A 27108-nucleotide genomic window follows, 5' to 3' on the forward strand; every position below is an offset into this window, starting at 1 on the left:
AACTGGAAGCAGCTACCATGTATTATTTATCAGGAGTCTTTGGTTCAGGCGAGCAGTTCTGCTAATCTGAGCTGGGCTCGGCAAGGCTCACTCGTGCATCTGCACAGCTATGTTTTGAAGCTTGTCTCAATCACTCATAATAGTGCATAGAATGGTAAGAATAGGACAGGTCTAGGATTTCAACAGAGAGGATCCCCAAGCGTATGCAAGGAGAATTCTTAGAGAGAGTGCCCCTGACTCGGGTGGCTTTCACACTGGCCAGAAGGCAAGGCGGCTCTTTCCAGCCAGCAGCACGTGGCTGTTTGCAAGTCTGGCCTGTAACACACCACGGCCCACCGTGCAGTCTGGAGTGTGCCTTGGCCGATGGTCATCCCGTGCCAGCACCCGATGTCCGCCTAGAGATCTGAAGCCCTCTGTCTGCTCTGAGCTTGCGGAGCCCCTGGGTGGGCCCAGGCCTGCTAAACTGAAATGCAACATGAGCCGGGCTTGATTTTCACAAGGGTAGCATAAGTAATGGCCTGATTCAAAATGATAGCTTCCAGAGTTCCATCATTAGCTCTCATTGTTCCAGGCCTGTCCTTCACCAGTGCGGGTGGGAATAAGGAAGCATTTATGTAGCGGCTGTCAGCGTCTGGGATGGTCTCATCACCGCCGCATCTCTGATTAATTCCAAGTGAAAGAAGCTCCCACTTGGGAGGACAAAGCCCATCGGAGATCAGTTAACAAAAGAAGATGAATGTCCCCTTTGGGCCAATGTGGGAGGGTGACACATTTTTGGGAGACTAACAGTCTTTCTGCAAAGAGCTACTTTTTTCTTCATCTTTTAGAGAAGAATATTTTTTTGTTCTGTACTATTTGTGTCATAAAGCATTTATATCAGTTGATTGCCTCCTCATTATTGATATGTGTTTTGTTATTAATAAGTATTAATGACGCTAATTCTGTTTGCTAAAACAGCACAGGATAATTACAATGATTTTCTAATAATATTTCCCCAGGCGGAGCTAGCTCAAAAATCCTTCTTTAATGGAAATGGCAACACTATGTGTCCGTTCTCGAAGGAAAACCAGAACTCTCGCAGCTTAAGAGTTAACAGAATCACAGAGTTAAAGGAAGATTTTTGTTCCCCCAGCAAGTAGCAAAGGCCCTAGTTATACAGATCAACAGCTGTGGCATTTTCAGTAACTTTTCTTTGTCTCCTGAAAATGACTTGGGTGTACTTTTTAGATATCTTTCAGATAACGAAAGGGTGGAGAGGATTGATAAATCTTGCTGTTGACCCGTAATCTAATCCTGGATGGAGCCTAGCCCCTCTATCTTTATGGTCACGAGGCTCTGAAAATCCAGACTTCCTCAGGAAAAAAAAAAAATTTCCCGATAGGACCAAACAATAGAATTATGGCCTTGTCCACCTCCTGCTTTGCAGCTGTATTTTGACCTCTAAGGATGGCAGCAGTGTTGCTACCCTCCCTCCAACCCCCAAAAAAGGTTGAAAAGTTCTCCCTGGTAATCTCAGAGGTTTGCCATTTTAAAAAAGATTCATGCGTTTGGACATGAGCAGAATGTCATCTAAAGAAATGGCACAAGGCAAAGTACCAGCGACAAAAAGGCCCCGGTGTAATTTAGACCACCCTTCCTTAGATGTAAATTAAGGTAGAGAAGATTAACCTGACCCACAGTAAAAACAGCGCAAATGGTTTAGGGGTTAGGTTGTTACAGGTAAGGTTAATTAATTTTTCAGGGGCACCGGAATATACTATTAAGTGTCCTGGAAGAAGTAATTTCATAAGAGTAATTTCTAGAAGGAGTTTATTCATCTCACGTTGGTGAAAAATTTAACTGCAGAAAGGACCGTAATTTACCCATTCTTGCTCCTTGGTTGGAAACTTGCTCATTTTGACTTCGTGTTTCCCATAGCCCCTGTACAACCACCATAAAAATTTTCTTTTGTTAGTATGAAAATTATGTTACTGCTTTCCTGAGCTGCCCCGGATGTAGCTAAATGTGTGAGTTAGAAGTCTTTTTTTTTTTTTTTTCCCGAAAGTGCCATTGTAAGAACTTCTTCGGGTCACAAGCCAAATACAGCCTCGAACAAATACCATACGTTCAAGGGCTGCTTTCATTTATGTACGTGTGGCATCTCCATATCTGATACATTCGTTTGTTCACGCATTCATATATATGTCTGCAGGCCTGAGCATTTAATAAGCTATTTATTGAGTCCCCACTATATATAGAACATTGACAGAGCTTAAAAACTGATGGGGAAAAAAATAACAATAAATACAAAATAAAAACTGGTAAGGTACAGGTAAGGTCTTGTACTCCAGGTGATCTTTATAAGCCAAGTACACCTAAGTAACAACTAAAGGGGTGAAAGAGTAAAAAGGTACCACAGGGTTCCCCCGGAGGTCTAGACGTGGCTTTGTGGAGATTAGGGTGCTGTAGAGATGACATCTGCCCAGATTGAATCCCACGGGCTTTGGAGCGGAGGTGGCGATGGAGCCAGCCACCTGCCTGCATGACGGAGGCGACACCGCGGCATCATCCACGCAGGCAGAGGCCCAGGGGGCAGGGCTGGGGGGAGTGTGGGGCTACAAGGGCAGGAGTTGGGGTGTCAGTAGAAAGGTAGACGGAGGTTGAGTCATTCAAGGCCTAGAATGTCAGGCCAGGAGCTCAGACAGATTAGTGACTACACAAATAGATTTGTGCGTAAAGCTCTTGATGCTTCTTACGCTATAATGTGCACCCAGATCGCCTGGAACCTCGTTAAAGTGCAGATTCTGGGGGCGCCTGGGTGGCTCAGTGGTTGAGCATCTGCCTTTGGTTCAGGGTGTGACCCCAGGATCCTGGATCGAGTCCCGCATTGGGCTCCCTGCATGGAGCCTGCTTCTCTCTCTGCCTGTGTCTCTGCCTCTCTCTCTGTGTCTCTCATGAATAAATAAATTAAAATATTAAATAAAAAAATGCGGGCTCTGAACCAGGAGGTGTGGGGCAGGGCCTGAGATCCTACATGTCTAACAAGCTCCCAGGCCGCGGTGCCACCATTCTTTGCGGACCCCACTTGCAGTGGCAAAGTTTTAGGCGAGGTCCCTCCCCAGGCCTTTTGGATCAGAGCGGGGGCGGGGGGGGGGCGGGGAGACGAGAAGCAAAGAAACCCATTAGGAATGAACGTACATTATTCTGGCTGAACCGATCTGGTTATTTTCTAAAAAAAAAAAAAAAAAAAAAATCAAGGCTCGCGTCACTTGCACATTTGTATGTTCGTGGGTTTCACTGTAATACGAGCAACGGCGTCAGTTTCAGGTACAGGAAAGTTCCCAAAGTCAGTGAGCTCCTGGGACAGTAAGACGCCGCTGCCCGTCACTACAGCAGGCGGGAGACAGGATACAGTAGACCTGGTCAAACTTCTGTCCCTGGGGCTTTGTCTGTGGACGTTGAAAAGGCTAAAGAGAAAGAAAATGGCTTTTTTTTTTGGAACGGAGGAGGCAAATTTGTACCAGAAGGACCAGAGGTGTGGGGCCCGGGGTGTGGGGACAGTGGTCAAGGTTGAGTCGCCCCTCCCGCCCCCTGTGATTCCAGTGTGCCAAGCATCGGACCCACCACTTCCGTCTCCCACCACCCTTTCCTGCATCCCTTCATCTCAGTCCCATTTCAGGCCTAACGGTGCATCGAAGCTCACTAACATTTCATTTCTTCTGGAGTTTCTCAGAGTTTTTAACTCTGGGGTTCAGCACTTGTAAATGCTTGATTAGGTTAATAAAGCCTCACGACCACATGCAGTCACTTAATTAAATAAATCGATGCTCAAAACACACACTGTTCTTACTAACAGATACCTTTATGCACCATCTGCACAGTTAAAATGGAACACGCGTAGAATAATATTGTCACGTGTAGAAATCCTAGGCTGCCTTTTAATTCAAACTTTTTAGATCTGAGCGACTTTTTAGGCTGCAAGTAATTAGCCTTACACACTTTTAAATGCCGAGCCTTTCTAAATGGTATAAATAATCCTCAAAAATTCTTACAGATCCTACAACTAGTCACCACATTGCTGTCGCCCGCCAGGGTGTAGGTTTATGAACCATCAGGAGTGGTTTGCACTTGCTTTCTGAATGCTCACCTGTCCATTGGCTGAGGTGGTGTTAAGTCAAATCCAGCTGAGATTTTGGGGAAATGCACCTCGTGACTTATATGGAGAGGCCTTAGAAATCCAGCCGTGACCGGGGAGGGTGTGCCTTGAGAAAGGAGAGGAAGAGGCAGGTGCAAGAAGCCGTGAGTGTCTTCATCAGCCGAGGCGCCTCTAACAAGAGACTATCAGGGGAGCCTCGTGAACAGCAGATATTTATTTCCCGCAGTTCTAGAGGCTGGGAAGTCCAAGATCAGGGTGCTGCTGGCAGGTTCAGTGTCTGGTGAGGGTCCTCTCTACCGGACTTGCCGACAACCATGTGCTGTGTCCTCAGCGGCAGAGAGAGAGACAGAGAGACAGAGAGAGACAGAGGGAGAGAACAAGAACTCTGCTGTCTCTTCCCCTTCTAAAGGGCACTAATCCCATGATGGGGCCTTCACCGTCATGAGTACATTTAAACTGAATCACCTCCCAGAGGCCACACCTCCTAATACCATCACTTTCAGGTTTGGGGTTTCCACGTTCAAATTTGGGTGGTGGAGAGGTTGCTTTCGATTCATGGCCCAGGGGGCATAAGTACTACCCGGCGGTTGATGGGTAGGAAAAGAGAGAACAGTAATACAAGGTGTGAAGCCCAAATCGCCATGAACCCAGTCCTGGCATGGCAGGCCCCAGGACACCTACTGGGGAAGGCTGAAGGGGGAGGAGGTTTCCAGATCATCCAGGTCGGGGAATCCAGTTGGCAGCCAGAAACCCGGAGGTGCATCGCCGGCAGAAAGGGGTCAGAGACACAGACACAGATTTGGGGGCCGAATTGAGGTCATGAGACGGCCAGGGAGTGAGAGTGAATGAAGACAAGGGAAACGCACGGCACATGGCTGAGGGGGGCCCACTCTGAGGGGCCAGACGGAGATCTGGAACCCAGGAGGCATCCAGAGTAGGCTAAATAATGGCCCCTAAAGATCTCAGGTCCTAATCCCTGAAACCTGTAAATGTGGCCTTTGATGGGTGAAAGTACGTGCCGGCATGATTGATTTACTTTGAGACAGAAGATTATTCTGGATTAGCTGGAGAGATTATTCCGGATTAGCCAGCTGGGTCCTAAATGGACTCCTACGCCTCCTTGTAAGAGGGAGGCAGACGGAGATTTGGCAGACACAGAAGAGAGAAGGCAGTGTGACCACGCGGCAGGGATGGTTGGAGGGATGCTGTTGCAAGCCACGGAGCGCTGGCAGCCACTAGAAGCTGAAGAGGCAGGGAACACATCTTCCCTCTAGAGCCTCCAAGGGCTTGTGGCTTTGGTGCTGGCCCAGCGAAAGCCATTTTGGACCTCTGACCTCCAGAACCATAAGAGAATAAATGCGTGTTCTTTGAAGCTGCTGAATCCATGGTAATTTGTTCCAGCAGCTATGGGAAATGACTACAGCATCCTTACCGAGCTAGGTTGAGGGAGAAACAGAAGGATACAGTGTTTGGGGAACAAAAGGGAGAGAAGCTCGAGAGGTGGATGTAGCCCTTAGAAACATGCTACAGAGGAGACAGGAGGGCACGGAGTGGAGCGTTGGATGTGGTGACAGCGCTGGCTGGTAGGAAGGACGCAGCCCAGATGGAAGGATCTGAGCTGTGAATCAGCGCCGGGCAACGGAAGCCGTGGATGTAGGCTCGTAGGTCTACAGCGTAGTGCGGAAAAGGAAAGCCGAGACCGTAACTGGTGATAAAATCTTGCGGGTTGCATATCTTACCTTTTTAAATTAATAATACAAGCACATGTTTATTTTTTTAAAGATTTTTATTTATTCATGAGAGACAGAGGCAGAGACGTAGGCAGAGCAAGAAGCAGGCTCCCTTCGGGGACCCCGATGCAGGACTCCATCCCAGGACCCCGGGGTCACACCCTGGGCTAAAGGCAGACACTCAACCACGGAGCCACTCAGGCATCCCACAAGCACATGTTTAAAACATAAATGACACAGAGGGGCAAATGGGTGGCTCAACTGGCTACACATCCGACTCTTGATCTCAGCTCAGGTGTTAATCTCACGGTCTTGAGTTCAAGCTCTGCATTCAGCTCCGTGCTCAGCGTGGAGCCTACATAAATAAATAAATAAATAAATAAATAAATAAATAAATAAATAAATAAATAAAGGAATGAATGAATGAATGAATGAGTGAAATGTAAATGACACAGAAAGATATAAAATTAAATTTAAAGTCTTCGTCCACGCTTGTTTTCTGTCCTGACCCTCAGCTTGCCCCCTAGACACAACTTACAAGTTTTAGTGTACACCACCAAAAAAATTTTTACGACTCTGCGAATATAAACAGAATCTGAGGGGCACTCAGATTCTCTCTAGGTTTCTGCTACAAAAAAAGTAATGTCCTGGGGCACCTGGGTGGCGCTGTCAGTTAAGCATCCGACTCTTGGTTTTGCCTCAGGTCGTGATCTCGTGGGTGGTGAGATCGAGCCCTGAGTTGGGCTCCGCACTCAGTGGGGAGTCTGCTTGAAGATTCTCTCCCTCTGCTCCTCCCTCCTCTCTCTCTGTCTCTCTCTCAAATGAATAAATAAATAAATCTTAAAAAAACAAAAATAAAACCACGATGCCATAGTGAGCATCTAGGTACGTATATCTTGAAATATTTGGGCCAACATCCACAGGTAGATTCCTAATCATGAAAACGCTGATTCAAAGGGTAAACGTCGTTAGGATTGCGACAGAGGCTGCCTACATGCCCTGTCCCAGCGTTTTGCTCATTTGTATTCTCCTCTGTAATGTATGATCGTACCTGTTTCCCCACATCCTCAGCAACACTGAGCTTTAGCAAACCTTTTAATTTTTCCAGTCCAGTAGATGAAAAATTGCATCTCTTTGCAATTTCGGTATCTTTAGTTAGCTCGATGTCGTCGTTTCTCATGTTTGCCCTCCATTTGTATTTCCTTGCGGACCGCTTGTTTTCGTTCGGTGCTTAAATATTTGTTGAACACTGTGGTGCATTCAAATGAACCAACTCCGCAGACAGTAACATAGATCAATCTCATACACCTAGAGCGACACAGACGCGAACCAGGATATACAGTACGGTCCTCGTGCACCGACTCCAAGGACCGTGCAAAACTCATCTTTTGGTGTCTCGTGCAGGCTAGTGGTCACTCTTGGCAGTAGAGCAGCTGGGAAGGAACCTAGGGGAGGAGACTGGGAAGTGGCTGTAGGGGGTTGGTGATATTTCGCCCCTTGTCCTGGTTGCTGGTTCCATGGGTGTGTCCCCAGTGCGCAAATTCAGTGAGGGGTAGACTTAACGATGGGCACACTTTTATGTATGTTATCCAAAAAAGGAAAGTGAGGAACTTTTTATCGACATTCTTGAATGCTTAGAATATGCCAAGCACTATGAACAAGTCAGGTGAGCCCCCCACCCCCCACCCCACTGCTTACATTCTGGAATAAGATAAACATGTAAAATGCTGAGCACCGAGCCTGGCACAGAAAAGCACTAAACCGCATCAGCTGGCATGATTCACTTTAGGGAGGGGGGCCCCTAGGTGCCTGCAGAGACTGCAAGATAGCACAGACTGCATGGAAGGACACACAGACATGAGAGAACCGTAGGTAATGAGGCTGCGGGTGGAGATCTACGTGAAAGGAATGAAAATGGATCCTGGAAGCAGCGAGGCTCCGGGGAAAGGTCCCAGGCAGGCAGATGATGGTCAGAACGGGTCAGCGATTTCTCACCATCCTGAGCTCTCCCTCAGCTTCCCCGAGTCCCAGCTGCCAGCCTGAAAGCATCCCCGTGTATCCGAGGCCTGCCAGGTCCCATTGGGGGTACCCAGAAGTGTTCCCCAGACTCCTTCCCCTGAAATCAGCCCCATGAGACTCTTCTATGCATCTCACCCCTGTTTGGCCTGAAGACTAAGAAAACCTTGACCTCTGGGAACCTCAGAGCCTGGCATTGAATGCACACGACCAGGTGCTGGGAGGTGGCAGCCAAAGTGTGGCTCAGGCCTGCAGAGCCACCGCTGCTTAGGTCTGGAAGGGACATCGGAGAGTCCTGCCCCTCGTTTTGTGTCTGAGGAAAGGAGGCCAGACAAGTTCTCCTGATCACAGGGTAGTGAGGAGGAGGATGGGGCTACACACCAGGTTCTCGGGACCCCGTTCCCTCCCATCCCCTGCCAGTCTAGTCGGGCTCGGAAATTTTTTCTTATTTTTTTTAAACATTTTATTTATTTGAGAGAGAGAGAGAGAGAGATCACGAGCAGGGTGGAAAGGCAGAGGGGGAAGCAGACTCCCTGCTGAGTGAGGAGTCTGGTGCAGAACTCGATCCCAGGACCCTGGGTCCATGACCTGAGCCAAAGCCAGAGGCTTAACCAACTGAGCCACCCAGGTACCCTGAAAATTTCTGATATTTAGAGAAAAGGTTTGGGCAGAACAATTTCATTAGGAAGGGTGGGGAGCTGAGCATTTCTTTTGCATATAGCACTTACTGAAACTGAAGAGAGGCACCTGGGGGGCCCAGTGGTTGAGCATCTGGCTTCGGCTCAGGGCGTGATCCTGGGGTCCTGAGATCGAGTCCCACATCGGGCTCCTTGCAGGGAGCCTGCTTCTCCCTCTGCCTGTGTCTCTACCCCTCTCTCTGTGTCTCATGAGTAAATACATAAATAAAATCTTTTTTAAAGAATTTAAAAAGAAACCAAAGAAGCATCCGCAGTCTGCATCAAAGGATGAGGTGCTGTTGGCGAATGGGAGGACGGAGGACCCTAAATCCCTCCCGCACTGTTCTCTCCCTCTCCCACCCAGAAGGCCACCAGCACCTCCTTTCGTTACTAAACATCCCAGGTCTTTGCTGAGCCGCGGGATCTGCAGAACCTGTGTCTGCAATTGAGATGCTTCCCGAGGAGGCTCGGCTGGGGGCGAAGCAGGAGACGGGCGGGTGCCGGGGAAGGGGTGGCTGCGGACCACGGCCTCCGCTCCCCTTCCCTCCGCCGGTGACCCTGCAGTCGCCGGGGTGGCTGCTTCCTCTGTTACCCCGGGTCCCCGATCCCCGCAGCGGCCTTGCCCGCCTCCGAGCCCCCGTGACGTGGGCCCGAGGTCGGGAGGAGAGACAGGTGAGGCCAGAGGTCTGACGCCGTCCGGCTCTGTTTCAGGGGAGGATCCGAAGCCTGAGGACGATGAAAGCCGGGGCGCCCCGGAGGATGCGGGCAGGCCGGCCGTCCGCGCCCCGGCGAGCCAGAGCCACGGGGACCGGTGCGACCCCTCGGTGGCCTCCAAGGAAGAAGGGACCAACAGGCTGGCGGGGGAAATCACGACAATGACAGAGGCACAGACAGCGCTGGAACCAGAAGGGCTCAGCCGAGCGAGCCCCGGGGTGGCCCGGAGGCACCAGATGGCCTGCAGGGGGGACGCCCCCAAATCTCGCCCGGGCTCCTTTGAGTCCAGCCGGGCAGCAGCCGGAGCCTCGGCCCCGGGGGACAGCAAGGAGCCCCCCGGGGGCGGCGGCGCGGGCAGGAGCGCCCTGCAAACCTGAGGGGCGAGGGCTCCGCGGGGTGACACACCGGGGCGCGGGGGGCGCGGGAAGCCTCAGAGCAGCCCGGGGGAGCCGCTCTCCTGAGACCCGTCCCCCCTGTCTGCGAGCAACAGGAGGCGCGGGCCCTGCGGCACCCTGAATATCCTGACGGTGCCGGCACAGTCTGATTTATTAAATGCGGGTCCTCAGGCTCCTCGGGGTCCTCTCTTTCTGGGGGAGACGCCCCGCCGTGGACACGGCCAGGCCCGGAGTCGCGGCGGCCACACGGCTGGGTTTCGGATCCGTCTCCCCGCCAGCGTTAGTTTTATTAGAGATAAGATGTTTTTCTATTAGCGTTTAATGTTGTCGATCAAAATTATGGGAAGAGCTAGAAACGGATGCGGTTTTTCATCAGGTCCCCGTCTTTGTGACGGTTAGGCGGCCGGAGAGAAAGGTGTCACCGAGCATAATGGGTCCAGAGGGCCCTCGGCTCTGCCTCCTCATGTCGGGGCCCAGGGGGACCTCCCAGCGTGGGTGTCCTGGGCACCCCGCCCGCGGCCCTGTCTGTCCTGGCACCGACTGGCAGGTGCGCAGGGGCTTACGCGGGCTCAGAAGGTTGGGTTTCCGGATTGAAATCCACTGTCCCCGTGGAGACCTGTTTGCTGACTGCTAGAGCTGACTTCTCCGGCCTGTAATTCTGGAGGATTAATCCACCTGGAGTGATGGGAGGGAGAAGACGGGAGGAGGGGGACTCCGAAGGTATTTTGATTTTTTTGTTTCTGAGATAAGAGCCACAACCTGGGAATGCTGCTTCTCTGCATTTAACCTGTGATGCATATAGGGTTCTCTGGCCTGTAGGGTTTTCTGGCCATGTGGGGTTGGGACGAGATAAACAGAAATCGCTGCTTAGGGCCAATCCAGTTTCTTGTGCTGCGTGAAACCCTCCGCGCCTCCACACGGTGTTAGGGCTGCCCCCCCCCCCTTGCCACCAGGTATTGGGATCTTAGAGACAAGACACAGAGCAAGTGGCCCGATAGTGGAAAGACAGAGGAAAACAAAGTAACTTCATTACAGCCTGTTTCAGGGGACTGGGGAACCAAGAATCAAGGGTGGGGAGGAGGGGATGTCCAACCTCCTGGTCCTTTCCTTCCAGATAAAGTTAGCTCTTCTAGGCAGCATCTGGAGCTACAGAAAATTGAGGGCTCGTCAAACAATAGACCTTTCTTTGAGCTCACCTCAGTTCGTTACCCCCAGAAAGGCCTGATACAAGATCCCAAAGCTCAATACACCCCACCCCCGCCCCCCAAGAACCAGAATCGCTCCTTTGAGAGGCTCTCCTGCAGGAAAAAGAGAGGCTCCCGGGGTGGGCAAGATGAAAATTCATCCGAAACAGATGTTCACGGCAGGCTTGTGATCCCAGGTGAGCACCCTGCCCGGGGGCGGCCAGTTCGCCATGTGTCACCTCTGGCGTGACTCTGCCAGCGGAGAAGGAGCTCTGTCGGATTTTGTGCTGTCTCACCGTGAAGGCGAGCAGAGTGTAGACAAGAAGGTCCAGTTTGGGGCCTGGGTGGGCCTCCAGCTGCCTTCCTACCACTCAGCAGAGGTCACCCCAATAGTGGAATAGGGGCATGTCCGAGGCGGGGCGCTGTTGCTCCTGGACGCACCACCTGCCCCTGCCCGTCAGGCCCCGATGCCCCACTCATCCCCCTGCGCTTCAGCATCTCCCTGCCCCCTAGACCCGCCCCCTCCGCTTCCTCTCCGGGGAGGTGGCTTCTGCAGCTGCAGAGCTTGCACAGGCCAGCAGCCACAGAAATAATTTTCCTGCGGCACTAGGCCTTAACTATCTGCAAATGTTCAGCACTGCTGCATCGTACGCCAGAGCCACCAAAGGAAATCACAGCCAGATTTAATACAATAATAATAAAAAGAAAAATCTCTCCCCACGGAAGCTCTGGTTTTGACACACAGTCGGCCAGGTGCACATCTTTAGGGCCCATTCAATCACCTGCTGGAAAGCAGTGCTTATAGTAAACTCCATCACATTCCATCACGGGCAGGGAAACTACTGTGAGTCCCAGAAAGGGTGGGGATCAGGGTGGGGAGGGGGGCAGAGGGACTGATAACCCGAACTGTGTGTGCAGTCTGCCTGGGAGGGTTTTGTGTCACTAGATGGAGTTGGAGCCAATGAGTTGACCCTGTTCACATGTGTAACCTTGACAATGCCCCATATGCCCGTGTGACACTGTCGCGCCCCTGCCGTTCCAGCCCAACGCGGCTCCTCTGTTCCACAGACATTAAAGGGAGTTTCGGCAATCACTTCTGGCTGTTTTTTGTCTTTCTGAGAGTCCTCGTGAAAGTGCACAGCATTCTCTCTCCCCCCCCCCCCCCGCCCCGCTTCCACCGGGTAACCTTGCATCAGTCTGAGTACCCTCAGCTACAATTCACACTTGAAGAAACTTAAACAATAGGGAAATGAATTCTGTTGCATAACAGGAACTTCAGAAGCAGGATATCCCGGGGCTGGTTTATTCGCAAAGTCATCAAGGATCTGGGTTTCCATCTGCCTGCCTCGGTGTCAGCTACTCCCCCAAGCTGCCAAGAGGGCTGCCACAGCTCCAGCATCAATCACCTGTTCTCGCATTCGTGTCCAAAGGCAAGAAGGAAGTTTCTCCCCCATGTCGGTGCATGCATGTGTGCGTGCATGCATGTAAGAGCAAGAAACCTAGTTCTTGTCACATGTCATTGGCCAGAATTACCACACGCCTCTGTCTAAACCAGCCCCTGGTGAGGGAGATGGAATTACTGAGAAGGGGGTGGGTTCCTCAGGATCACCATGTGAACGGGACATGCAGACCCTAAAAGCGTGAATGCCAAAACAAAATCAGGTGTCGAGCAACAGTAGGGGCAAGTCGAGACTAGGTGTGCATGGGCCCCCAGGAGCACTGTCCCTGAACCCCACATCTGCTTTTGTTTCATTTTCTTCCCTTAAAAGGGCCAGAATATTGTGCTCCTGAGAGTCTGGAGTTGGGGGGGAGGGCGGCAGTTGGGTGTTGGTGAAGCACAATGCCGTCCCATCTCCGCGCTTCCCTGGCTGCTTTATCATCTGCTCTGTTTTGTCGCTGGGACGTTCCCACCTTTGTCCGCCTCTTCAAGTGTGTCTGTCCTTGCACTATTTTTCCAGCTCAGTTGCTGGCAGATTGCAGAGGAGTCTGGATAAATGAAACGGAGCCGACAGGTCTCTTAATGAAAGCTTGTTTGCACATCCTGCATTTCCCGTGACCGCTCGGTACCGGAGAGCCTCTAGGTGTGGATTTTTACATATGAGCGTGTGTCGTTCTTTTAATTAAGGCCCCTGGAAATGCAGTGGCTGTTTTAAACCGGGCACTTCTCACGCCTAACGCCTCTTTCCATGCCCCCTCTGCCCGCCTTCGTCTCCCCCTTGCAGCTCCACCAGCTACTCCAGAAGCTTCGCTCACCGAGCTAGTCGGAGGCCCCCGGTGGCACCCAGCTCAGCCCCGGCTGGAGCTGCTCCACCTGGCAATCTCAAACTAAGTGCATTTTCCCATCATCGTTCCTCTTGGGCCCTCGGTCCCCGGCACACACCACCATCGCGACGAGGAGGTCTTAAGATGGGTTCTGGCATGAGTCACTGGGGCATTGGGTGAATCTTTGGACATCCGAAGTGAGGCCCACGGGGGCATTCACACCCCCATTCACCATGGGACACAAAAGGTTCATTCTGTCTTCAGGGAATTTCAAAGACCAGCTACCAGCTGGTTGGTATTACCGTGTTTCCTTAAAATTACAGCAGGCCCTCGCCCCTCTTGGTTTTCTGCTCCTCCAAAAACTGGGGCTTCTCCTCACTCTGTCGCTTTTCTGCAGCCCTTTGGTCAGCGTGGTGTCCTAACTTCTCTTTGAAAAAGGCCCCTCTGAGGGAGTGTGGGTGGCTCAATCGATTAAGCATCTGCCTTCAGCTCAGCTCATGATCTCGGGGTCCTGGGATGGAGCCCCGCATTGGTCTCCCTGCCCAGCGGGGTGGCTCCTGCTCCCTCTCCCTGCTTGTTCTCTCTCTCTCTCTCAAGTAAATAAATTATTTAAAAAAAAAAAAAGTCCTCTCTTTGAGTACCTACTCCCTCTGCCCTCTGCTTTCATTCTGGAAGCCTCCATTTGGAAAAAAAATCTCTGTCCTTAATAAATACCGAGGGTACCATGACACAGCTCAGTTAAGATGTCAAAAAGCCAAAAGAACCCTCAGTTAGGATATCAAAAAAGAACCCCCCACACCCTTAACCCACTACTTTAACATATTTCCTTTTTTTTTCCAGATGTCTTTTTGAACAGGGAAAAATTTGAAAATCAGAGATGCAATAGAGAGCTCAGTAGTGAATCTAATTAGAAATGAAAAGCAGAAAAAATAAGAAGGACCTGTCTCTCGATGTTATGATTGCTCCCCAAAACAAAACAAAGCAAGTTGATACAGCATGAAGGCAATTTAAAATGATAGATACAGATGTGCTGCCTTACATTGCACAGCCCCTCTCGACTGAGGGGAATTTTTTTTTTTTCTAATAGGGAAAGTTTGTACAATACTGACAAGTTTGACGTTCTGGAATCTACGTGAGCCCAGGAATATATTTTGGATCTTAGCCGAGGCCAGTGGTAGCCTATGAAATTTAAAACAATTGGCTTAAAAAAAAAAAAGCCACAAACCAGCTGCTATCTTGTAGTTATATTTAAGGAAAGAAGTAACTTCTATCATTTGCAGACCCTATGTTACTGGATTCTACAAACATCATGTACTATATCTTTTTTGATTACCTGGTATAAATGGTGATTATTATTTGCACCATCTTCTCTCTCTACCCTCACTGCAGGCCCACAATGTAGGCTGTTCCTTCTAGCATACTGTAACAACTTATCAGTCGCAATCTGTCACCTAAAATTATTAGATCATACGGCAGTCATGAAAATTATGGAGAATGTAAAGATTTTATGCATTCAGTCAAAAATGCCAGATCTAAAATCAGTTGGTTTATTTCCTGCAGTCTTTCAAGTTGACCAAAGCACTCACTGATTTGCTCTATTTTCTTACGTTTTTAGTGTTTCTGTATATATACGCACTGAAAAGCCCCACTCGGAAAAAAACTCACTGCAATTCTGAGAAAAAGCTTATCCTAAACATCTAAAGATAGCATTTCTAATTATTGTCTACATTGTGTTTAAACTGTGCAAACTTGAGCATTATTCTCACTTTACCAGCTGTGTCTAGGTAGAGTCATTACATCAAACGCTTCTAATTTTACAAAAAGAAATCAAAACAAGTGTGTGTTTAAGTCTCAGTGACAAATGCAAACCCTGTGAGTCAAACAGGCAAACTGATTAGCAAGCTGGCTGGGAAGTCAAAACAGCGAATATAAGGAGATTAACAAAACAGATCTGTAAGATGAGAGGGGTAAAAATAGCCTCCAAGGGCCAAGTGGGGTCCAGTGGGCGGGTTGGGTGGCACACATCAGGTTCTGTGCCCAAAACCAGATGCCTGCCTGTATCGCTGGCTCGCAGTCTTCCTTGGTCTCAGAACTCGCTCCCGCCCCCTGCCTCCGCCCCTGCACCCCCCCAAAGCTGGGATCAGAGTTCATCCCAGCCAGCCTCTTCACGGATGCGGAAACTTTCTTACAAACCGAAGTGGAAGCAACCTTTCCTTTACTTGAATCCTTCTAGTTGCAGGACACTCATTACCTCACAAGGTAGTCCAATGCCTTAGTAGGTAACTATTTTTCCGACCTTAGCCGTTGCTGTCCATTAGACATTTATTAGACACCTAGGTCTTCATGCTACGCTATATAGCTCTCGTAGATAACGCTTGGTTTAAGCCTCACGACAATATGATGATCTTCTTTTACAGATGAGAAAAGCCAAGCCCAGAGGGGTGAAGTGACTTACTCAGGTCACACAGCTTCTGAGGGTGGCGGGGCTGGGCTTCCAAACAGGCCTTCCTACTTGAGGCCTACTGAGCTGTCAACCACCCTGCTAGATGCATACCTCTGCCTCTACGGTGAACTGTAGTTCACCCTTCTATTATTTCCTATCTTTGTTTTTTCGTCTCTGGAGCCCCATGGAACAGTTTGTCAATCCAATTCCCCTTAATGGACAGAAAGGAAATGGGATGGGTCCGCTAGGGTATCTCTTTAATCTTGGGGGTGGGGCAAGGGTAGTGAAGAGAGAAACTAAGAATAGAAGGTGCTATGATGTGAAAGTTTGTGTCCCTCCCCCAAATTCATACTCTGAAATCCTAGCCCTCAAAGGTGATGGTAACAGGGCATGTCACCTTAGGGAGGTCCCAAAGTCATGACGGGGGAGCCTTGCAAAAGAGGCTCCAGAGAGATCCCTAACCCCTTCCTGCATGAGAGGATACAGTGAACAGCACTGGCTGTGGATCCCAAAGACAGCTCTATGGGACCGACTGTGTCGATGCCATGATCTTGGACTTTCGAGCTATGAGAAAGAAATTTCTGTTGTTTATAGGCTGCTCAGTCTGACATTTTGAGATAGCTCAAATGGACCGTCAGAAGCACCCATTTCCGCCTAAAAATAAGTCCAAACCTCCTTTGATGACCCTGAAGTAACCCATCACTGGGGCAGCAGAGTCAAGAGGGGGTTTTTGTGCCTCTCCATGGTGGGCTCTACCTGATTCCTCGTTTTCACAGCTTTTAATTGTAGGGTTAGGGACACACATCTGTTGAGGTGGGGATATTTAAAGACTCCATTTGCTGGCTCCCCTTTCGTGCTCATCTGCCCCGTTCAAGTTAGTACTTCAAACCAGTGAGAACCACTCGGTGGGGCAAAGTCATCAGGCAAAAACCTTTCTCTCCGGGTGTCAACTGGGGTTCGAGGAAAGACTTTTAATTAACAAGTTAGTCCTAGTAAGAAGTAAAAAAAACCACTGGGGATGGGGTGCTGGCCAAGGCTCCATTTGACTCACTGCCTTGAGAGTCTGGGAGCAATGGAAGCTGCCTCTGAGTGAGCAGGGTGGAAAAGCTGCAGCTAGAAAATGGGTTTACCCAAGGAGGTTAGAAAGTTATTCTGAGTGCTTTTATTCAATAAATGAAGATGGATAGGGGCGCCTGGGTGGCTCAGTCGGTTAAGCCACTGACTCCTGATTTTGGCTCAGGTCATAATCTTAGGGCCCTGGGATCAGCCCTGCATCAGGCTCCACGCTTAGTGTGGAGTCCGCTTGAGAGTCTCTCCTTCTCCCTCTGCTCCTCCCCCTGCTTGCTCTCTCTCTCTCTCTCTCAAATAATTTTTTTTAAATAAAATAAATGAAGGTGGATACCCTTTCTGATCTAGTCTCTGTATAGATTCTAATTTTCAAAAAGAGAAGCTGAACATCCAAGTCTTATTCAAAATCAGCCTGCCACTGGGCTCCACCATTCCAACCGCCTTTGTGTCAAGAAGTGAAGAAGAAGAGCATTGTCCTTGTCCTGGTCGTGGAGAAGGCCAGCCACTTCAGATAGCAATGCCACCTCCCTGTAAACTGCCCACTCGGCTGCTTCACCGGGCGCTCGCCACCATCTGGGGAACAGATCTGAGGCTGCACTCAGAGGCACATGAGAGGAGACACAAGGCCCAGTGAGGCGGCGGTAGCTGTGTGCCAGGCCAGTGGCTCCAGCCCCAGAATCACCAGGAAGCTTGTTGCAAATAGATGTCCATCTTTCCCTTTGGATTCCAGCCCAGAAAGCCGTATTTTTTCTTCCCCTTTCCTGCGTGATCCTGGTGCCTTCTATCTTGGGATCCACACGGAAGGAATGACAACCAGAGACTGAATGCTGTGGCCAACAGACTTGGAGGGAGGGTCATAAGGACAAATCCTGCAGGGACTTGGGAAGTACCTTTGCTATTTCCAAGTAGCAGCTGAGCCCGGGAGCAGAGCCTCTAACAAATCAAATAAATAACCAAGGCCTCAGTGCAGGTCTAAATTGTTGAGTTTTAATGTGCAACACAAAGACTCTCAAACAGCACCCCCCCCCCAAGGAGCAGCTCTGTGGGGGGGGCCGCGGGCGAGGGGCAGCTGAGGACACCGGGCAGGGGCGCCTGACTGCAGGCAGCGGGTGCTGGCACCGTGTATGAGAGTGGTGGGTCTGTCGGGGGCACGGGGGGCTAGGTAACCTCACGAGGGGTCTCAGGACCCCTCGAAGGAGTCTAAGGGGTGGCAGGGACCGAATCCTTAGGGCAAAGTGGGATTTCAGGGCTCCTGGAATAACGAGAGGGGTGTCAGGGTAAGAAGGGACCTCGGGGTGGGGCGGGCAGGGAGGGGTGTCTGGGCGGGCAGATGGGTCACATCACTAGGTCCTGGGGTCCTCAGAGCTCAGGATGAGTGTCTCGGAGGGCGGGGGGCTGCCTTCCGGATGCAGGCGGCGGTGTCTGCGTACGTGGTTGGGGGCCTCAGCGGGGAGGGATTTTCGGGGAGACCTCAGATGGCGAGAGGGGGCCCCCGGGGGCAGAGGGAGGGGCTGGAGGCAGGTGGAGGGGGGATGCAGGTCCTGGGGCGCAGGGAGGGGTGTCGGGGCCTGCAGGGGGCAGAGGGAGGGGGTCGAGGTGGGGCGGGGGGTGCAGGTCCGAGGGTGCGCGCGCCGCGAGGGTCGTCGGGGCCTCCCGGGGCAGAGGAAGGGGGTCGAGGTGGGGCAGGGGGTGCAGGTCCGAGGGTGTGCGCGAGGGGAGGGGCCTCAGGGCCTCCGGGGACAGAGGGAGGGGCTGGAGGCAGGTGGATGGGGGATGCAGGTCCTGGGGCGCAGGGAGGGGTGTCGGGGCCTGCAGAGGGCAGAGGGAGGGGGTCGAGGTGGGGCGGGGGCCTTGCAGGTCCAAGGGTGCGCGCGCCGCGAGGGGCGTCGGGGTCTCCCGGGGCAGAGGAAGGGGGTCGAGGTGGGGCGGGGGCGCAGGTCCGAGGGTGCGCGCGCGGGGAGGGGCGTCGGGGCCTCCGGGGGGCTCCCCACCCGCCGCATCCGCGGGGTGGGGGCCGGGGGCCGGCGCTCAGGCCGCCTGGCAGTCGCTGTCCCGCCGCCGCTTCCTGCGCTCCGCGTGCTCCCGCGCCGCGCGCGCCCAGGGCAGCGGCCCGCACACGCCGACGACGCAGCAGGCCAGGCGGCGGCCCGCGTTGCCGTGGTCCAGGCTGGCGGGGTCGCCGCCGCGGCCCAGGTCGTCCTCGCCCGCGTGCACCACGACGGCGCGGCCCACGATGGAGTGCGGGCCGGCGAGGGAGGCGGCCAGGCCGCCGCGGTGCTTCCGGACGCGGCCGTCGCGCACCGCGAAGTTGCCGAAGTCGCCGGGGTGGTGCGGGTGCGGCGCGGCGCGCGGGTTGTAGTGCGGCCCCGCGGCCTCGCAGCCCGGGCTCAGGTCGCCGAAGCGGTGCACGTGGATGGCGCGGCGGGAGCCGTTGCGCTCGGCCGGGAAGCCGTCCAGGTGGAAGAAGGCCTCGAGCGGGGCGCCGGGCGCGGGCTGGCGGAACAGCACGAGGCCGCTCACGCGCGGCTGCGCGGGGTCCAGCGAGGCGGACGGCTGCACCCGGCAGGCGGCGTGCAGCGCGGAGCCCGGGGCCCCCGGCTCGGCCGCGCGCTGCGTCAGCTGCTGCCAGATGGCCGTCACTTTGTCGTGCATGTCGCTGAGCTGCGCCGCCACCGCGCCGGGGCCGGGCTCGGGCTGGGGCTGGGGCTGGGGCTCGGGCTCGTCCGGGGCGGCGCCGGGCCAGGCGCGCGAGGCGGGGGCTGCCAGCAGCAGGTGGGCGCAGAGCAGCGCGGGCGCCAGCATGGCCGGGGGCGGGCACCTGCGGGCACCCCGGGGGCGGGGGGGCAGAGCGAGCCTGAGACCCCGCCCCGCCCCGCCCAGGGGCTTCCGGGCCCCGCGTGCCCTCCCGCCTGCGCCCTCGGGCATCCCGTGGCTCACGACGGCGCTCCTCCAGCCCTGCTCCAGCACGGGCACGGGGAGGGCACGCGGAGGGCACGCGGAGCGCACGCGGAGGGCAGTCAGGGCCTCCCTCCCCTGGCCGCCCGCCGCAGCCCCTGCCCCTCCCGCTAGGCGCCCTCCCTTAGTGACCCTCTGACACCTGCTGCACGCGCCTCCCTGGGCTTTGCGGCTCCAGCGGTGCCCGCGCTCCCGAGCGCCTCATGCCCCCTTCCCTGCCCACCCGCAATACACTGCAAGACAGAAACTCCCGTTTTACTCATCACCCCCCAGCACCTGGGCCCGCACCTGGCTGCAGGCGACATTTAATATGGGATTGTTGAATGAGGGACTGGCCGACGGACGGACATGTCATCACGTCATTCTAACGCCATCCTGTGATTGAAGATGGGCGAGTCTAGTGCTGGGGAAGGGCCGAGGAGGAGTGCCCACCCCACCCGCCCCCCGGGGAGGGGGAACTCCAGGAAGGCTTCCCGAAGGAGATGACGCCCGAACTTGATCTCTTAGGGCAAGCGGCTTTTGAGCCGAGCCAGGTTGGAAGCCCGTTTCTGGGAGGAGGCACAGCATGACATGGTTCGCAGCCTGTGAAAGGGCGTGAGGGGAAATTTTGTGTGGCTGCATGGCCTGTGGGGCCAGGGAGGAGGGAACTTAAAGAGCTAAGGGCTGAGGGCCTAGGTTTGAGGAGTGTGGATATTAGCTGTGGGGTCAGGGGAGCTGGAGGACGGCTCTAGTGCTCGGGAAAATGTTAAAGCAGAGGGCGATGAGAGAAACGTGGCACGAGGAAGGATGTGGGCTGGTCTTTGGGGGACGAGGGAGAAGGGGTGGGAATAGCCCAGGGAGAGATGGAGACACGGAGGAGGAAAAAAACGGAGATGGCCAGAGGGACAGGAGTTGCCTGGTTACAGCCACCCAGACGGGAACTGACGGAGGTCTTCAAGGTGGAGGCGGCAGTGACGGAGGGGGCATGGATTTGGGACACGTCTCCACAGGGAGCGAGAGGCGGGTCAGTGCCCAGGTGGGTGTTTGGGAGCCCTTTGGAAACATGGGTCTGGCACTGGAAGGGGCAGCGTCGCTGGGAGGGGTTTTCAGTGTCAACTGCATGTTGGATTCTGGTTCCTGAGAGTCACATGGGCAAGCCTCGCCCAAGAGATTCCGACTCCGTGGGCATGAGTTCTTACGACTTTAAAGCTCCCATCAAAGACTCTGGGACTCAGCCAGGGTTTTGGGGTCAGACACAGATTCCAATCCTAATCCCAGCGTCTGCTAATTGCAAGATTGTAGGGGAAGGGACTGACTCTGTCTCAGCTCCCCGTAAAATTAGGTAATGTCACCAAGGATCACGGTGAGGGTCAAATGAGATGCTATATGTCAGACTGACTTCCTGTTTTTAAGTCCGTCCTCTTGGACCAGTGCTTCCCCCGCAGAACTGGTGTGCGGGTCCACCGCAATTGCAAAGGCAGGTACCATTTTCAAAGCAAACTCCAGGGTGGAGTATTTACTCCTTCTGGAACCATACAGGAAGGCAGTCTAGTATGGCCATTAAGAGGATGGATTTGGGGATGCCCAGGTGGCTCAGTGGTTGAGCGTCTGCCTTTGGCCTAGGGCAGGATCCCGGGTCCCAGGATCGAGCCCTGCATCAGACTCCCTGCAGGGAGCCCCTCTACCTGTGTCCCTGCCTCTGTCTCTAGGACTCTCATGACTAAATAAATATAATCTTTTTTTTTTTTTTAAAGGATGGATTCTGAAGCTGCCTATGTGAAGCCTGACTCTGCCACTCACTCTCTAAGGGTCTCGTGCAGAGTTGCAGGGTAACTGCTGTAGTGAACCCGAGTCGGGCACGCCCCAAAGCGCTTTATGTGTGGCAGGCCACAGGAGTGTCACCTGAGCCCTGTGGGGTAGGCGAGAACCCTGTGATCCCCGTTCCAAAGAGTAGGAAACTGAGCTACAGAGAAGCAAATGCCTTGCCCAAGGTGTATTCAGTAAGTAGCCGACAGCAGGACTGAAACGTGTGCGTGGTCCAGGCGCTACACTGAACGGCTCTCGAGTTGAAGGCACGTGGCACAGGGCCTGGTAGGTCGAAAGTCCCCAGTGTTTGGCAGCCCTTAGCACCCAGAGTGAAACTGCTGATAGGACTTTCAGGGCGATCCGCTGGGAGCGGGAGGTGCCCAGGAAGGGATCCAAGAAGGAGTGGCAGGAAGGTCGGAGAAGCCCAGGAAGCGATGTCCAGGGTACCAGCACCTCAGACGTGGCCTGGTACGGGGTTACCGCCCTGGGGCCCCAGGGAGCGGGTGTCGGGAGCGGGGGACCCTCCCAGGCCTCAGCCGCAAGCTCTCCATCATCCTCATCATCCCCGCCTCCCCCTCCCGCCAGCAGTCCTGCCTTGCAGGAGGGCTCTGCCAATTGGAAAGCTCTTCCTTAAAAACGGAGCAAAAACAGATTGCTTAGGGTGTGTCCGTGAAACCTTCTCTTTCAGGAATGCTTGGGGAATACTTCACATCTTAAGGAGAATCTTTCTCCTTAGGAGAAAAACTTTGCCCGCAGCCCCAAGCGAGCCCTGACTCCTTGGCTCCAAGCCTTGACTTCTGCCTCCCGGAGGCCAGTCCGCGTGAGGCCCACCCACCTGGCATGTGCACAGTGCCCCCCCCCATGGAGCTGGGAATGACCATGTGGTTTGGGGGACCCCACCACCTGCCTGGGAGAGACAGTTATCGGAGAAACAGCACAGAGGAAGCCACGAGGCCTGTGCCTCCTTCCTGGGTCTGGATCTGGGAAGACCATGGCCCTTCTGACACCTGCCCTGTGTTCCTAACCCTTGGCTCACCCCCTGGAAGGAGCCCTGGATGTGAGCCTGAGCCTGCCGGGCCCTCCCCCTCCCCTAAGCGGGTGGCTCTTGCCCACCCAAGGCTTGCAACATCCAGAGAGGCAGCCCTCCTCACTCCAGATTTTCCCAAAACACTAAAGTCCGCTGGGACTGGCCTTGGCAGGTGCAAAGGACAGCAGCTCCTTTGTCCCCCGAGGCCTCCCTTCCCCCTCCTCCCCACTCGTCCCCCTCAGAGCAGCCAGGTTCTGTCCATCAGTGTGTCCCTCTCGAAAAGATGATAATCAAGTACTTTCCCAAGCAGAGGCCAGATGCCCCGCCCCAGTTTCAAACTCATCAGAAGCACCCTCTGAGAAGAAGGAAAGGAACCTCAACTTGGCACCCACCTTCCCAGCTCTTCCGAGAGAGCTTTCCTTCTGAGCAGTAGGGAGCAGCAGCCAGGAATGCGGGCTGACTCCTTAGGCTGGGCTGTTTGTGGGCGTGCGGGCAAGCCAGCCCCCCGGAGCGGGTCACGGTCACTGTCACTGCAGGGAAGGCAGGCCATTGGGCCGACTCTGGGAGGGTCCCCTGTCGCAGACCGGCCTGGCCACCTCCTCCCCCGACTCCACCCCCGTCTGTCTCCACCTCCGCCCTCCCCAGCCCCCGGTTCCCAGCCAAGTTTTCCTTCTTGTGACTTCACTGGTTTGTGCAGACGCAGCCAGTGACCTTCAGCATGCAGGGCGGGGGGGAGGGGGGTATGGTAAGAAGTAGGCAGGAAATAGCCTTTTTGGAGAGGTGCACAATGGTCGCTTTCTTGAGAGGCCCCTTGCTCTTCCCTGATGTCCTCAGCCTTTGACTTACTGTGGCTGGATGCTGCTAAGGAGGAAACGGGCTGGCAACTCCCCGATGTTTTCCCCTGGAGCTGATGGAGTATTGACTCCATCCCTCCCCCTTTGAGAGGTGAGAGGCAGGTGGGTAGTGGCCACGTGGGCCAGGCTGCCCAGGCCCCACTGTGTCGCTTCCTAACTGCGCTCCGGGACTAGCCCCCCCCTGGCCACCCCTGGGCCTCCCCTTCATCATCTAGAAAATGGGGACCTGACGCTGACCTGGTGGCTGGCACACAGTCATCCTCACAAACCATCATCGTCACCTGTTGTGGTCGCTTTATTATTCGAGTTGTGGCAGGAGCTTCTAGAGGATGTGGCCCAGGGGACCAGGAGCCTTTCTCCCCCTGGAGGCCTACCTGCCTTTGCTGCCGTGATCTTTCCTCAATCATAGCAGCCCCTTCCTGAAATAGAAGCTTTTCTCTCCCAGAAAAGCCCACAAGGGAGGAGGCAGCTTGCCGGCCTGCCCACCCGCCTGCGAATATGCTGTGGGTGCTCGCTCCTCCAGGCTGGGTACCCAGAGCTGCTGCCTGGACCTCTGCCCTCTGGGGTTTCGCACTCTGGGAGGGAACAGTGGTGTCAACAGATCCGTCCAGTGCAGAGTGGGGAGGGAGGGACAGGGGCCCCTGGAGACCCAGACGCTAGTCTTGGCAGCAGGAAAGCTTGTTGGAAACCTAGACTTCTAGGCTCCACCCCAGGCTGAGGGAATCAATTGCCAGCTTCCTAGAACTGTTGTTATTTTTCTTGAAGTTGGTCATTCTGGCGTGCAGCCAGCTTTGGGAACGTCTATTCCGGCTTCCTTTGGCAACGGCGCCTCAGTTTTCTGCCTGGAAACCAGTGCACTTGCGTTCCGTGCAGGCAGTATTGACTCCATCCCTCGCTCCAGACGTGGGCTTGGGACTAGTCAAAACATTGCGTTGGTTCCAGGATAATCCATTCAGAGCAGACAAGATGCAATGACACTTTTCATGGGACTGCAAGGAAGACTAGCGTTCTTGCCGGCCCCTCGCCCCACTGAGGGAGAGCCCACCTGAGGAGAGGGCCAATGTGCAGGGAAGGGAGTAAAAGTTGAGTGAAATCTGGACCTCGAGGCAGAGTTCGAGCCCCTGGATCTAGCCGCACCTGAAGCTCTTCTTTATGACCTCAGTCAGTGCATTCCCCTTTTGCCTCAGTTGTTTGGATTGGGTTTTTTTGAACTTGCAACTGAACGCTCTGCAGAACGCCTTCTCACACAGTATTTTATTTAACGCTTCTATTAATGCTGTGGGATGGGTACAAATTTGCCCACTTGGTGGATAAGGAAATGAGGTTCGGGAAGAATAAATAATGTGCCCGAGGCCGCAGAGCTAGGAAATGGCCAAGTCAAGATCTAAACCCAAGACTCGGGTTCCTAAGCCTGCCTCCCTAATCAGTCCACTTTACAACCTCCCGGCCTGAGAGATGAAAGGAAGGAACAACGGGTGAGCCCACACCCAGCGGTTATCTCCTGACATCAGTGACTGCCCTGCCGCCAGACGCGGAACCGCGACCTCTCTTTCTCTTCACATCTGTTAATGTGTAATGCAACAAAAAAAACAGGCGACGGCTGTAAAAGCAGTGATATTCTGAGATAACACTCCAAAGTGCTCCTGTCCATGTAGGAGAGATCTCTGCTAGAGAACTTTGAACTTCTTGTGGGCAAGGGATCCCGGGTGTAGTTTCCTCTTCATTGTGTCCCGAAACCCCATGGAATAAAACTCCCCTGGGAGATAGAGGGATGCCCGTGAGGGGAAGATTCCTGAAAGCAGTGATTAGGGCTTCCAGGTTGTCTCCCCACAAGGCCAGATTCTGCGTGAGGACACTTTACCCAATGCGAGTCCTTGAGACGCACCCGAGGAAGCTCCTAAGTGTGTCCTTCTGCCTGAGGTCGGCCCCGAAAGCCCCAGGCGAGTGGAAGTGAGTCAGGGAACTGCAGGGTTCAAGCTTGGGTCTTGGTATCTTGTCCAGACATATCTGGGTGATATGAGGAAAGGGGGTCCTTGTGAGGAAGGCGGGCAGGGAGAAAGGAAGCATCGTTCTTATTAATAGCGAGAAGGGATGGCATCTCACAGTTAGGAAGGTGCCTCTCCTGTGCCAGGCACTCGGGAGGCGGTTTGCCCTGCAGCCCTTCGTGCTCGCAGCCCCGCTGCCCAGCTGAGGAGATGGCGCTCTGTGTCCCAGGGCCACCTTCTGGCCCGTTTCCTCTTCACTGTGAACCTGGCACCCTTCGGTTCCAGTGTCGGGCCGCTGGGTGAGAATCGGCAGCTAAGGAAGGCCAGCCAGAGCCAGGAACGTCTCCACCAACTCCCTGGGCTAGGCTCCCCCTCCCCGCGGACTCAGCTCTGGCTCTAGTGCCTCCTCCTGCCCAGACCTGTGAGAAGAACCTCAGGTCCTGACCTGCCCACGTGAAGGCAGGACAGCAGTATGAAGAACTAAAGAGCACGTCCAGGGCAGTGCCTGCTTCCGCAAAATAATTGCCTGTGCATCTTCCTCTTGGGAAGAGAGAAGCATTTCACCTTACCTTCAAGTCGTATTTATTTAAAAATATTTGTGGAGCCCAGGGGCTCCTAGGTGACTCAGTCCGTCAAGCGTCTGACTCTTGATTTCGGCTCGTGTCGTGATCTCAGGGTGGTGGGATCGAGCCCTGCATCAGGCTCTGCACAGAGTCTGCTTGAGATTCTCGATCTCCCTCTGCCCCCCCCCCACTCTCTCTCCCTCCCTTCCTCCCTCTGTCTCTCTCTCACAATATATAGTCTTTAAAAATAAATAAAAATATTTGTTGAGCCCAACAGCTCCAACTACCCCCCCTCTTGCTGCCTCCCACTGTAGAAGCTGGAAGTCCAGACAGACACTTGCTTTCCCTGTATCCCTTTCAGCTAGCCATGGTCACATGACCCAATTATTGCCTAGATACCCTGATGTGGCTTTGGGGAAGAGCTCTTATTTTCATTCTAAAGAGGACAGAAATGGCTGGTGCCACCTCTTTCCCCTTTCTCCTGCCCTGAATGTGGGTTTGACATCTAACAATGTGGCAGCTACCCTGGGACTGTATGTTGGCAAGAATGAGAACAAAAGCCAACATGCCCAGAATGGAGGAGGGAAAGAATCTAGGTCCTCAAAAGCCTCACTGAAAAGAAAAGAAAAACTAAAAACAAACAAACAACAACAAAAACAGTGCTTCATTGAGCACCCTAGCCAACCCTGGAGCTCTGGGGTCTTCTTGTAAAGGAGAAAAGAAACCTCAGTATGTTACGCACTTAGTGGATTTCTGTTACTTGTGGCCAAATTCGTACCCAACTGATACAATCATGTGCCAGACCCTTCAGTGGGCATCAGGTCTGTGAGGTTGTAAAAATCATAGCCTAACTTCAAGGAGCCCAGTCTCCTGGGAGAGGCCAGTATATGAGAGACCATAGCATCCCCCATGTCCCTCCCCTATTTGATAGATAAGGAGTCAGACCCACAGGAGGTAATTGACTTGTCCAGTGTCACACCTGTTAGGTGCAGAGCAAGGGTTCATGTTCAGATGGCCGAGCTCTCTGACTGCCCACCTTCTACCTCCCCAGTTCTCAGACTCCATTGGCCACATCTTTGCTTTTCCCATGCTGCCCCCTCACACACACACACCCTGCGACCTCACCATGAAGAGGCAACACTCTCCCCACTCAGGTGGCCCGCTCAGCCCAGCCCCTTTCCTGCACACCCGCAGCATGACCAAACTAACAGAAAAGCAGAACTCCAAGGAGCTTGTGCGAAAACGTTCAGACGTCGCAATATGTAGAGAGTGAAATCTAGAGACAAAGGTGATAGAATATTCTTTGCTCCTAGAA

At 53.6% G+C, this 27108-nt stretch overlaps 2 protein-coding genes across 4 annotated transcripts in view; one reads left to right on the forward strand and one right to left on the reverse strand.

Moving 5' to 3' along the window:
- Positions 1 to 11944, forward strand: part of CCDC149 (coiled-coil domain containing 149) — a 102659-nt gene extending 90715 nt beyond the window's left edge. For both annotated transcript variants that reach the window (XM_038533561.1, XM_038533562.1), the window contains one exon: positions 9270 to 11944. In XM_038533561.1, the coding sequence (XP_038389489.1) occupies positions 9270 to 9649 (380 nt within the window). In that variant the 3' untranslated portion in view covers positions 9650 to 11944. The remainder of the gene's footprint in view (positions 1 to 9269) is intronic.
- Positions 11945 to 17589: 5645 nt separating this feature from the next.
- SOD3 (superoxide dismutase 3) lies at positions 17590 to 23016 on the reverse strand. 2 transcript variants are annotated; one of them, XM_038533564.1, is made up of 3 exons: positions 22784 to 22918; positions 19868 to 19954; positions 17590 to 19442 (listed from the first exon to the last, which is right to left on the reverse strand). In XM_038533564.1, exons 2-3 carry the CDS (start codon positions 19882 to 19884, stop codon positions 18653 to 18655), a joined length of 807 nt encoding a protein of 268 aa, XP_038389492.1. In that variant the 5' UTR covers positions 19885 to 19954; positions 22784 to 22918; the 3' UTR covers positions 17590 to 18652. The 2 variants fall into 2 exon arrangements, with proteins under 2 accessions (XP_038389492.1, XP_038389491.1); XM_038533563.1 differs by lacking the exon at positions 19868 to 19954 and having other exon boundaries at positions 22784 to 23016.
- Between the last annotated feature and the right edge of the window lie 4092 nt (positions 23017 to 27108).

Source organism: Canis lupus, chromosome 3 (genome assembly GCF_011100685.1).
Source record: "Canis lupus familiaris isolate Mischka breed German Shepherd chromosome 3, alternate assembly UU_Cfam_GSD_1.0, whole genome shotgun sequence".
NCBI classification, from domain to species: Eukaryota; Metazoa; Chordata; class Mammalia; order Carnivora; family Canidae; genus Canis; species Canis lupus.

Bases quoted from the DNA above. Each gene is read 5' to 3' on its own strand.
- SOD3 (XM_038533563.1), bottom strand. From the start codon at position 22,941: ATGGCCTGCCTTCCCTGCAGTGACAGTGACCGTGACCCGCTCCGGGGG. The intron at 19,443-22,783 runs GTGGGTGCCAAG...GGGTGCCCGCAG, and splicing joins CTCTCGGAAGAGCTGGGAAG to GTGCCCGCCCCCGGCCATGC.